Raw genomic sequence first — 12,598 nt, forward strand, 5'->3', positions numbered from 1 at the left:
CTAGGCTTTCCCACTGGAAATGGTGGTGCAAGGTTTCACCAAAAGAAAAATCTTCTGGAGGGGAAGTGAATGGAATCCTCTGCATCAGAATCCCCATAGGTAGATAAGGGGAAATCCTGGACATCAGAAGGAACAGAAATATCAGATTCCTGATCAGAAGAATCAGTAGGAAATTCAGTTCTAGGTTTGTTAGAGGGGAGAAGGCTGGCTTCCCCTAATTAATTTAAGAAGGTCTTTGGCCATTCTAAGCATTTGTTTTTTAGGCATATGGGCCTGAGCATGCGGTTTGGAGTTTTCTAGGTGGGGATCGAGTTTTAGGCGTGGATGAAGAAGATGGCGTCTGTTTAAAATGCAAGTCTGTAGGCCTGAATACACCCTCAGAAGCCGGTGCCTGCACAGCAGATCCGGACCCATCCAAGGTACAGACATCCGCAGGTTCCAGTCGAAGAAGCATCTCACAGCAAAATGGACTCCGAATGGGTCTCAGTAGAAGCCTGTGCATCTGAGGTAGTGGGTATCGAGCTACGAAAGCGCCTCACTGAGTACCGCCAGACTGGCAACTAGCTTAATGGAAGCGTTGTCGGCAGTTATGGACCTATGCGGTCTGTCTCTGTCTTTATCTTTACATTTTTTCGGAAGATCGGTAGTCGGATGGCTTAACGAAGACATTTCAGAGTACTGATACAGAGTAACAAAATAATTTGCTGCAAAGATAGCCCGACGACGAACAGTTTGGGGCTTGAACAAGGCACAAAACCGACAGCGAGGGACGTCGTGGTCTGGGCCTAAGCAAGGGATGCAATACGAATGAAAATCTTTGAGGTATTTCCTTTCCACAGGTAAGACAATTGTTAACTTTTACTGACATCGGTTGGAGCAAGAAAAAAGATCCCCAATGGGTTACTTATCTTTTTTGAAGGCTTCAGTTCTGAAACTCGAAAATGAAAATTTCAGGAGTCGGCCGACCGGCACTTGCAAACTGCTTCTGCTTCGGGCACCGCACGGCAAGAAAGACTGATGCAATGGTGTCGGCTGCATGTTTTATACCCCTGACGACCTGACGTCATGGAAGAAAAGACAGCATCCGACACAGGAATCCAAGACTCTGGTATTCAGGCCAGCTGACGGCTACCTGCTGGCACATAACCCACATGTGATGACTGCAACAGTGAAACACGAAGAACATCTACCAAACAGGCATCTTCTAAGGTTCCAAGCACTGGGGGAACAGCCACAGGTTTAGGAAATACGCACATGAAGTCAAAATGCTTCTTTTTGGGTGTCTGAACTTTCTCCTCCTTCCTTGGGTGTCTGAACTTTCTCCTCCTTCCACTTGAAAAATTATTTTTATCTGATTTCCTCATTTGAAGAGTTAGACAGAGAAGCTTCCATAATTGACTCAAAATCTGAAGGGGAGGGGTACTTGATAGACAATCTAAACCTTTTCTATCAATGTCATCCTCATCCTCCAAAGAATAAACCATTTTACTTTTCCAGTGAATACAAAGCAAGGCTTTAGGCACCAGTGAACCTTGGGTTCCGCTGGGGGATGCCTACTCCTGAGGGCCCCAACCACAGTATGTTATCTTATGTTGATATTTTGTTATATGCTTGTCAAACTAACAAAAGTTATTAAAGCAATCCTGTGTACTTAAATCAGGTGGGTAATACTTAGAATGATGAATTCTTAAAATCGGCACCATTTCTACTCTTTCAAAATTCAAAGATATCACTGGTTGCAGTAACAGTGTTTTGTCAAGTTTCAGGCTTCATAATATTATTAAATGTTTTAATAGTGACAGAGTGCACTCGGCTAGGTTAAATCCTAATGGTGGCCACTCTCCACAAAACATCACAGTTTTGACTCACTCGCTATACTTGCTGCAGTGAGGAACCCCCTATTCTTCCTTGATTCTCTGGGGCCCTCACAAAAGCAGCTGCAGGCTGAGGGAAAATCTTGAAAAAAGGATCAATTGTTATTTATTTATTTTTATTTATTTTACATTTGTTAACCGGGCTAGTCCAGCTGGATACATGTCCATTTTCAGTGGAGGCCCGAGGAGAAAAGCTCCGTTACACTACTAAAATAATACTTTCAAAAATACTTTACAAATACTTTTAAAAAAGAAGAAATCAAGTCAGATACAAAAATATAATAGAGTAAACATTCAATTTCAGTCTGCTACATTAGGTATGGGATTTAAAATACTCTGTTAGCTTGGGCAGAAGATAAGGCAAATATTTACATTCACAATTGAAACTGCAAGAATAGTTGAAGCATAACTTATTGTTATGAAGAATAGTTGAAGTATAACTTATTGTTATGAAGGGAAATGGCATTTAGCTTGGAGAGATTTTTAAATTGCAAGAGAAGGAAGTAAGAAGATGGGTGTGGAGAAAGCAGATAATATGCGAAAAAAAGAAAGGAAAAGGTTAGTCAGGGTTATGGCAAGAGCATAGCCAGTGGTTGGAAAGGAAGAGTTTTAGGTTGGTTTTGAATAGTGACAGAGATGTAAGGCAAGTAAGGTCATTTGGTAGATGGTTCCATATTTTACCCACTGAGTTGGAGAATAAGGAATTACCTGCTAAGTTATTAGATAATGAAGTGTGGATCAGAATTTTGTTGGATGAGCGTAAATTCCTCAGATTGTTATATGGCATAATGAGGGTGGAGAGCATTGGAGTATTGTCAGGGTGGTAAAGGGCTTTGTGGGCAATAGTGAGTTGGTTGAATGATATTAGCTGAGGTAGCTCTAGCCAGCCTAGTTTTTTTAGGTTTTGACAGTGATGAGTCCTATATGGAGAGTTTGTGGCAAATCTGGCAATACTGTTATAGGCTGTAGATAGTTTGTTAAGATTGTACTTAGAGAGCTTAGTATAGATGGGGGAGGCATATAATAGGGTAGAGATTAAGTGGGTTCTCGCTATAGTAGTTCTGGCTTCAGGAGTTAGGAAAGTTAGTTAGTTAGGAAAGATTTGATTGGCCTGGTTTTCTATTGGTTGATTTAATTGTAGTGTTTATGTGGTTGTCGAATTTTAGTTGATTGTCGATTGTAATACCTAGGAGTTTGGTTGTATGGTCAGGAGAGATAAGGGTACCGTTATTGGATGTAAGTACGAAGCTATTGTTCTTTGACAACTTGCTGCATTCTAAATAGGATTGTGATATGACCTTGTTAGGATAAAACTAGCTATCAGTGAATGAACATGAATGAGGTAAGCCTTGGAGATCAGCATATCGACCATAGTGACTGCTCTCGGTGCTTACCAGGCATTTTAAGAACAAATGCTACTGATCTTCAGGGGTGGTTTTCTCTTTCATGGTGTTTTTAGAATAGTGGCAGGACCCCAGATATTGTAATAACTCAACTTTGCTCAAGAATTCTGGACAAAGCCAAAACTAATGGCAGAATAAAGGCTCAAAATCAAGAACACTTTACATATTGCTCTAATTCACTTAAAAAGTTAATACAACTTCATATTTTGAATCAACATGCATTTTTTTGGACAGTAAGTTGTATGAAGCTAATGTCCGGCATTATTTAATGCCTGTAATCCTAAACGATTTACCAAATCAGAATTTTTTTTTTAATGATGAACAGGACAAAAATATCAAGCAAAATCAGGGACAGGGACAATAACAGGAAAGCAAACCTCCTGACAACTGCTAAACAATCACTGATCTGATGTGGCAGTACTAGTATTACACAATGTACTGGTATTTGTTGAAATCAGTGTAAAACTAGTACTGTTGTGGCTTACTGTTGCATTTGGAGGCTTCAGTGAACGAGTAACAATCTGGCTATAATTTATTTTACTTCTCACAAGCATCACTGTCACTGCCATTATGTTTGTGTGTGCGGGGGGGGGGGGGTATGGTTGCAGTACTGTAGTGCATTTGAGAAAAGTTGGCCATAACTTCTTTCACTTACTGTCACAAACAGATCTTAAACACGGTAGGTGGTGATCTTTAGTGGTTTGGCAGGAGGAGGAGGATGTGCATGAAAGCAGCTGCTCATTGCCACAATGATATAGTAAGTAGCATTTCCATTTCACATGCTTTGCTCTGGTTGAGATCTTGATTGTTGCTTTTTGTATGTGGAGTCTGCATGTCCTCCCTGGCTCTGTGTGCATCGATCTAATGTCCTCCAACACTTTAAAGACATGCAGTAGGTGAACTGGCATTCCTCCAGTTTCCCTGATGGTGAGTGTGCAAAGTATCACTGATTTTATCTGTGCACACATAATAATGCTGGGCATATGCATAACTCTTCTAGACAGCAGCAAAAATGCAGTCAACAAGTAATCATCTTCTAAAAATAAGGCATAAAATACACCACAGAACATTCAGACCTTTAGAGCTTCCAGGGGTCTGGTAGCCCCTACACCCTAGACTGTATAAAATGGATTCTGACATCAACTTAGTGGTGGCCTCTAACCTCAGCCACACCTTTACTAAAATTAGCCCTGCTCAGAGGTGTGCACAGGCAGTTGTATACATTTTTTTTGGGGGGGGGGGGGGCTTTTATGATGTGGTCATTACTTTTAATTTTCCTCACAATGAAACTTCAGATATGATGAGCACAGGTGGTCATTATAGCTTGTGTTCAGGCTGGGGACAGTGTAATAACGTTTTTTTTCCCATACATCACAGACGTCGGAGGTGTGCAAAGAAGGTTACTGTAGCTTGCACAGAGGAAGTGTAATGTCTAAGAACAAGAAGTTGGAATACATTTCTGTGATTGCTATTTTTTCACTTTCATTACAATTAAGCATCATGTATGCATACAGAGGGCTGCCTCTAGGCATCGGGGTGAGGACTGTAGGGGCATGCTATGTATACGCAAGCTAACAGTCGCTTGCAATACAGGACTGCGGCCATTTGAACATCTGCTTTCATCCCAGTCTAACACCAGAAGAATGCAGCCAGACAGTGACTTGTCTTTTTTTTTTTTTTGGGGGGGGGGGGGGGTTATGGAGCAGTCCGGTAAAAATGACTCAATGTTTAAGGGAACATCTTCAGACAGCTGACAGCAGATGAGAAAAATGACAGCTGGTGGTCATGGACATGTACTTTTCTCTGGTCCTAACGGCCTCCAAAGGAGGAATGCTAGCAGGCCTAGAAGACGCTGACAGACGGTCCATGGACTGCAAAACCACCTCACCAGGATGGACAGTCTCTGACCTAGAAAAACAGGAGTTCCTTTCTGAAATGTTCATTTCCTTTTGATTCTGATCTCTACATGTCTTTGTAGTCAGAGGTTCAAACAGAAGCTGAAGAAGAAACAAGACAACACAGCCGCAAGTGCAAAGAGTGACTACTCTAGTTCTCCAAATAATGGTTAAGGGTCCTAAAAGCAACTTCTCAAAGTTTTTGGAACAAATCCTTGACTGACTTAACAGACTTTAAAATTATGCTCTTTTCCTAGACAAAACTAGAGATGTAGCCACGATAAGGTAACTTAGCCACCATAGTCTCACTTCTCTTTTTCAGAAATGACTAAAAATTCACAATGTCTCTAAATCTAGAAAGGAAAAAAAAATGCTCATTGGGATACTTATTTGCTTAAGCGAGGACTGCAACAGGTGAAACAGAAAAAATATATATCTGCATATACAAACTTGGTAAAACGTTTCTGAAAATGGTGTGTACGTATGTACTTAATACAAGCAGGTTAACAAGTGCCTTAGACAGACATGCATCTTCTGGGTAAAGGATGCTACGCTTTGGAAAACTGGCTGGAAAGGACTGAACCTTGCAGGGAAAAGTCCAAGATGTTCGGAATACTGCAACAGAGATCTATTGAAGACCATCACCAATTTGAACAGTAAGCCTAACAACTTGAACAGCAGTTTAGGAAAAAACAGAAAAATAGGAAGATATGCAAGCAAAAAGATGATTACGGAATACTGTCCAATCAGAAATACTAGGAAAGGTAAGACAAAAATTCCTGTGACAGAATACAATACAAAATGCAACAGATAACAGTGCTAAAGTTTTAAACTACATTTTAGCCAACCTCTTCTACTGAAAGATCAAAAAAAAGTTATCCACAGGGAAGGAAACCAAGAGGGCTAACAAGAAGAAAAAGCAGTCAAGTACTTGTATACCAACATAATAACAAAATAAAAAATTATCTGAGGCATATTACCACCATGTGTCCCCTTAGTTCTATTATGGAAGAATATGAAAAAACACATCTAACACAGGAAACTTACAGTAAACAATACTGTGCAACTGTTGGCTTATTTTGGGGTACAAAACAGCAAAACTTAAAACAACAATACCTATACAGACACTGGAAAACAAAACCTAGTACAAAGTTTTTTTTGGTTAACAGACATCTGGAACAAATATCCAAAAGGGAAGGGAGTCTCATCACTGTCCATTCGTCTCTCTGTATTCATCTACTGTGGATACAAAAAGTTTACACACCCCTGTTAAAATGCCAGGTTTTTGTGATATAAAAAATGAAACCACAATAAATCAGTTCAAAACATTTCCCACCTTTGATATGACCTATAACCTGCACAATTCAATTGAAAAAAAATCTGTTGGGGGGGGGGGGAATATAAAAAATAAAAAATGTACACTACACTGGTTGCATAAGTGTGTACACCCTTAAACTAATACTTTGTTGAAGCACCTTTTGATTTAATTACAGCATTCAGTCTTCTTGGGTAGGAGTCTATCAGCATGGCACATCTTGACTTGGAAATATTTGCCCATTCTTACTTGCAAAAGTGCTTCAAATCTGTCAGACTGCGACGGCATCTCTTGCGCACAGCCCTCTTCAGGTCACCCCACAGATTTTCTATTCAATTTAGTTCTGGGCTCTGGCTGGGCCATTCCAAAACTTTAATTTTCTTCTGGTGAAGCCATTCTTTTGTTGATTTGGATGTATACTTGGGATCATTGTCACAGTGAAAGGTGAAATTCCTCTTATTGGGTCTATATTACAAGCACGAAAAGACAAAACCGCAAATGCTCACGAGCGAAAATGCCGGGAATTGAAAGTGTGATTGTGGGGTCGTGGCACAGTGAGGAGTGGAATATTTGCACTTTCCTCACTCTAGTGCGACCTCGGAGTTGGAATATATAGTTAGCAGGGGGTGTGGGGGTCGGAGCCCCCCACAATACCAAGGTCAATTACCGGCATTTTCACTCATGTGAGCATTCACAGTTTTGTCTTTTCGTGCTTGTAATATAGACCCCCCCTCTTATCTTCAGCTTTCTAGCAGACAACTGAAGGTTTTGGGCCAGAAAGGACTGGTACTTGGAACTATTCATAATTCCATCCACACTGACTTAAAGCCCCAGTTCCAGCTGAAGAAAAGCAACTCCAAAGCATGATACTGCCACCATAATGCTTCACCATAGGGATGGTGTTCTTTTGGTGATGTGAAGTGCTGTTTTTGCATCAAACGTACCTTTTGGAATTATGGCCAAAAAGTTCAACCTTGGTCTCATTGGACCATAACACATTTTCCCAAATACTTCTGGGAGACTTGATGCATTGTTTTGCAAATTTTAGCCTGGCCTGTATGTTGTTCTGTGCAAGAAAAGGATTCCATTTTGCAACCCTACCCAACAGTCCAGACATACGGACAATTTGGGAGATTGTGGTCACATGTACTACACAACCAGTACTTGCCAGAAATTCCTGCACCTCCTTCAGTGTTGCTATAGGTCCCTTGGCAGCCTCCCTGACCAGCTTTCATGTAGTCTTTTCATCAGTTTTGGAGGGACATCCAGTTCTTTTGCAATGTCACTGTTGTCCCATAATTTCTCCACTTTTTGATGACTGTTTTCATTGTGTTCCATGGTATATCCACAGTGCTGTGGAAATTTTTTTGTATCCTTCTCCTGACTGACACCTTTCACCAATGAGATCCCTTTGATGCTTTGTAAGCTCTCTGCGAACCATGGCTTTTGCTGTAGCAGGCAACTGAGTAAATGTCAAGAAAATCCTACTAGGGCAGCTGAACTTTATTTGGGGTTAATCAGAGTCTCTTTAATTGATGGCATGTGTGTAAACAAGAAGACTGAATGCTGTATTAAATCAAAAGGTGCTTCAACAAAGTATTAGTTTAAGGGTGTGCACACTTACGCAACCAGCGTATTGTAGTTTATTTTTTTATATTTTTCCCCACCAGATTTGTCTGTTTTTCAATTGAATTGTGCAGGTTATAGGTCGCATTAAAGGTGGGAAAAGTTTTGAAATGATTTATTGTGGTCTTATTTTTTCATATCACAAAAACCTGGCATTTTAATAGAAGCGTGTAAACTTTTTATATCCACTGTATGTATCCACCTGTCTCCATGTGTGGCCATCTATACATCTCTGTGCCCCTCTCTCTCTCTCTCCCTGCGCCTGTGTGTGTGTCTCTCTCTCTGTCAGTGTTGTAGGGGTCCTGAAGACAGATCCAAGAAATGCACAAAGTCAAGTGTATTTCTAAGCAGCCTATGACACAACCCATTTGAGTGTTCCTAGAAGCTTCCCATTGAGAAAGAACTGGTGACAGCTAAGCAACCCAAGAAAAGTCCAATGTACTGAGCAGTCCAAATGACAACAGCACAAGTCCTACGGACTCCTGTTGCTGAAGCTCTAAAGCATCAGATCAGTTTATTGTACCAAATCAGAATGGTCCCTACACCCCTCCATGAATATTTAAATCCCCTTTGCAGCAGTCTGTTCCAGTGTTTCTTCTGCTACACATATGCACCGATTTGTATTTCATCTTACAAAGTCTAGATAGGTGTTTTTAGGTCTCAAAAAAGCATCCATCCAAATTGCACTTCTATTGTAAATCTGGCTTCGTTCTCTCCTTATCAATGCCCTACTCCACCATGTTTATGAACTCTGCTGGTATACCTTATTCCATTATTATTCTTAATTTCTCTGAATGAAGCCATTCTTTCTGCACAGTTTGCATTATTTTTTTTTTGCAATTAGCAAAAATATAACCTTTGATTCTACACAAATATTTTGGTGAAGAAAAACAGCTGTACTGCACAAATAAAAGAACGACTCAAAAATAATACAACTAAAATTCCAGGATGACATAAAAGAATTAAAAGGAAAACTACCTGCGAGAGCTGAGCTGACAGGACCTGGACTTGGAAGTGACAAGGACAGGATGCTGCTGTAAATGAAAAAGCAAGTTAAATCAGGTTTATTCATCCTACTCATATTTGAAAAAAATAATACAGACTTAGCACAAAACCACACTGAGAACATAAATGTCAGACTATAAAAAGATGTTCTTACCATAACACTCCATCTGTGTCATCGATCTTTATTCATTCTTGATAGTTGGGTCTCGGTTCCGTCCTCGGAACAGACTCAGCCGTTTTAACAAGCTTGCGCCAGCCAGAAACTGTTGAGTTAAGGTTACCCATAGTGCCTCTCTTCCCTTCAGATCGAGTCTGCCCATAGAAAACAAAAAGCAAAAGCTTTGTCCGAGCAACTGCCCTACTACTGAGCCAGGACTAGTTCTGGACCACCAAAGAGCCTTTGGAGGGGGTAAGAGGGTGGGATGTCAAGAATGAATGAAGATTGACAACACAGATGGAACATTATGGTACGAGCATAACTTCTTTACCTGACGTTGTCAATCTTCATTCATTCATGATAGTTGGGACAGAGTCCCTATCTACTTTATGTCCCGGGAGGCCCTATGGAAGGATATTCTTAAGTACCACAGAGACAAAGGACGATCTTCCCCGGAGACCATATCCAATTTATGAGTGATAAAGGTATAAGGGGTAGCCCATGCAGCTGCTGCACAAATGTTATCCATGGAGGCTCTAAAATGAAAGCCCACCTAAATGGAAACTGACCTGGTAGAGTGAGCCTTGACTTTAGTTAACAGACTCATTTTATTTTGAAGATCAACAAAGGTGATACAATCTCTCAATCATTTCAACAAGGTGACTTTGGAAACTGCATTGCCTAGTCGGGGACCTGAAAAGGACATAACAGTTGGTCCGATTTTCTGAAGGATCGTAATTGCCTGTGTACATCCAACAAATGCAAACAATATTCTCCTTTGTTTGGAAAAATTTGGAAGAAAACTGGCAGGTCAATGGACTGGTTAATATTCGAGACAACTTTGGGTAGAAAGGAGGGGTTAGTCCTAAGTGATACACTCTCTTTATGAAAAATGATGTACGAGCGCATTACACACAAAGGCCTGCAATTCTGATATTCTCCTGGCTGAAGTGATGGCTACCAGGAATAAGGTCTTCCAAGATAAAAATTTTATGTCACAGGTGGCTGCTGGCTCAAAGGGCGGATGAGTCAAGGTTTGTAAAACTAAAGTCAAATTCCAAGGTTCAAGGAGCTCTTTAAAAGGTGGTCTTAAACTCCCTTAAGGAAGGTTTTGCAGAGGTGGTGAGATATCAGGGAAAACTCATCGAAGCCATTAAGGAAATTTAAAATATCCGCCAAATGAACCCTAATAATAGAAGCGGAAGCTCCTGATTGGAGTAAAATTGACAAATTCCAACACCTTATTAACTGAGGCTGAAAAGGAGTCTAGGGTTTCTCCTTGAGACCAGATCACAAATCTGTTCCATTTACTAAGATAAAGTTTCCTGGTGGACTGTTTATGGGAAGCCAGAAGCATCTTTTGTACAGGGGAAGATAGATTATTCTGCCTGGCAATTACCAGAAGTGGAGGTACCAAGCGGTCAGCTTGAGAGTAGGTTGGCTGGGATGGACCAGCCCCTGTGGATGAGACAGGAGCCCCAGAGTTGAGTCCAGCATCCACGGACGGTGGGACTAGGTGAGGCCAAAGAAAGGGGAACCAGACTTGACAGGGCCAATATGGTGCAATGAGGATCACTTTGCTTCCCAACCTTTGTGCTTTCTTCAAGAACTGGGTTATTAGGGGAATGGAAGGAAAGGTATAATACAGTCCCAGGAGCCAATCATCCAGGAGAGCATCTCTCTGGGACTCCCATGAAGGGGGATTAAGACGAAGTAGCTGCTGCATTTGTGGTTCAAGGGAGATGCAAACAGATTGCAGCAAGGCTGACCCCCCAACGATGAAAGATCTCTGCCGCTACTACTGGATTGAGATACCACTCATGAGGCAGGAGAATGCATCTGCTCAGTTTGCCCGCAATCACGTTGGAACTCCCCAGGAATGTGCATTGCTATCAGAAAGCAGTTGGAGGTGATCGCCCATTGCCATACTCTCATAGCTTCCCAACATAACAGATAGGATCTGGTTCCTCCCTGTTTGTTGATGTACCAGACGACAGGCATGTCGTCTAACTGGATAGCAATTGCCCCCAACGGAAGGGCAGATTGGAATGCTTGCAATGCTAAAAGCACCGCCCTCAGTTCCAGGACGTTGATATGCAAATTTGCCTCTAAGGGGGGCTAAGTGCCTTGGACTGTCTTTCCCTGAAAATGCCCCCCCCCCCACCCCATCAGGGATGCATTCGTGGTCACTACGGCCTTGGTCTGAAGGGGTGAAAAGGAGACTCCATAACTCCTCTTCTGTCTTTATCAACCAATTCAGATCCTGCTTGCATTAATTTGTTATGCGTATTGGATAGTACATAGAGTGAGTTAACAGAGACCATTGTGACACTAGGAGCCACTGAAGCAGCCTTGTGGAATTTTGCCAAGGGAACTAGGGTGATTGTCACTGCCACTGATGCTAGTATTTGTAAGACTAAGCAAGCTGGGACTATATGTCTTGAGAGAATATTGCTTGGAGTTGTGACCTTAACCTTTGTAATCGGAGAAGATGTAGAGCAACCAAACAGGATCTTGTGTCGAATGTTGCTCTGATGAATTCTAAGTTTTGAGTGGGTTCCAGATTTGACTTTTCTTTGCTTATTGAAATGCCTAAGAACTCTGCCAGTTTCAGAGTGTAGTATAAGGCATGAAGCAGTAGATGCCTGGTGGGGGCAGTAAGGAGCCAATCATCTAAATATGAAAATATCTGGAATCCTTGCACTCTCAGATGAGCTGCTACCACTGCCATGCATTTGGTGAACACCCTGGGCTGTGGTGAGACCAAATGGCAGTGTGCAAAATTGGTAATGACTGGCTCTCAGCCAGAAGCGGAGACATCTTCTGGAGCACTTGCCCATGTTTATGTGGTAATAAGCATCCTGAAGATTTATACAGCGCACTCAATCAACTTTCTCCAAAAAAAGAAGGATAGACTGAACAGCGACATTCCAGAATTTTGTCCGTTTGACAAATTTGTTGAAGACACTGAGGTCTGGAATCAGCCTCCAGTTCCCTGTCTTTTTTGGCACTAAAAAGTATCTTGAGTAAAATCTGGATCCTACTTGGTCTGGTGGGACTGTTTAGATGACTCTATCTGAGCAACTTTTGAATTTCTTGAGCTGCTTCATCCCTCTGACTGGGTGGAACATTGGGGATTTACCTTTGCGGCCTTGGATAAGACTGAAGGGGATATGGTAACCTCTAGTAATTATCATCTGCACCCAAGAATCTGATGTTATTGAATGCCAGCTTAAGTGGTGCAGAGAGAACCTTCCCCCAACTGCCTCCACAGGTTAGCAATCAGGTCACTCCTCAGGAGCACTGATAGGGTTGCCCAGAGA

At 41.5% G+C, this 12,598-nt stretch overlaps 1 protein-coding gene across 5 annotated transcripts in view; it reads right to left on the minus strand.

Moving 5' to 3' along the window:
* The window catches only part of DTX2 (deltex E3 ubiquitin ligase 2), a 1,297,167-nt gene that overhangs the window by 621,166 nt on the left and 663,403 nt on the right, over window positions 1-12,598 (minus strand). For 4 of the 5 annotated variants that reach the window (XM_044054219.1, XM_044054218.1, XM_044054222.1 and 1 more), the window contains exon 4: window positions 9,092-9,147. In XM_044054219.1, coding sequence (XP_043910154.1) covers window positions 9,092-9,147 — 56 coding nt within the window. The remainder of the gene's footprint in view (window positions 1-9,091; window positions 9,148-12,598) is intronic. The other variant, XM_044054221.1, reaches the window with a different exon arrangement.

This window comes from Protopterus annectens, chromosome 13.part0, assembly GCF_019279795.1.
Source record: "Protopterus annectens isolate FY-2018-M chromosome 13.part0, PAN1.0, whole genome shotgun sequence".
Classification (NCBI taxonomy): domain Eukaryota; kingdom Metazoa; phylum Chordata; order Ceratodontiformes; family Protopteridae; genus Protopterus; species Protopterus annectens.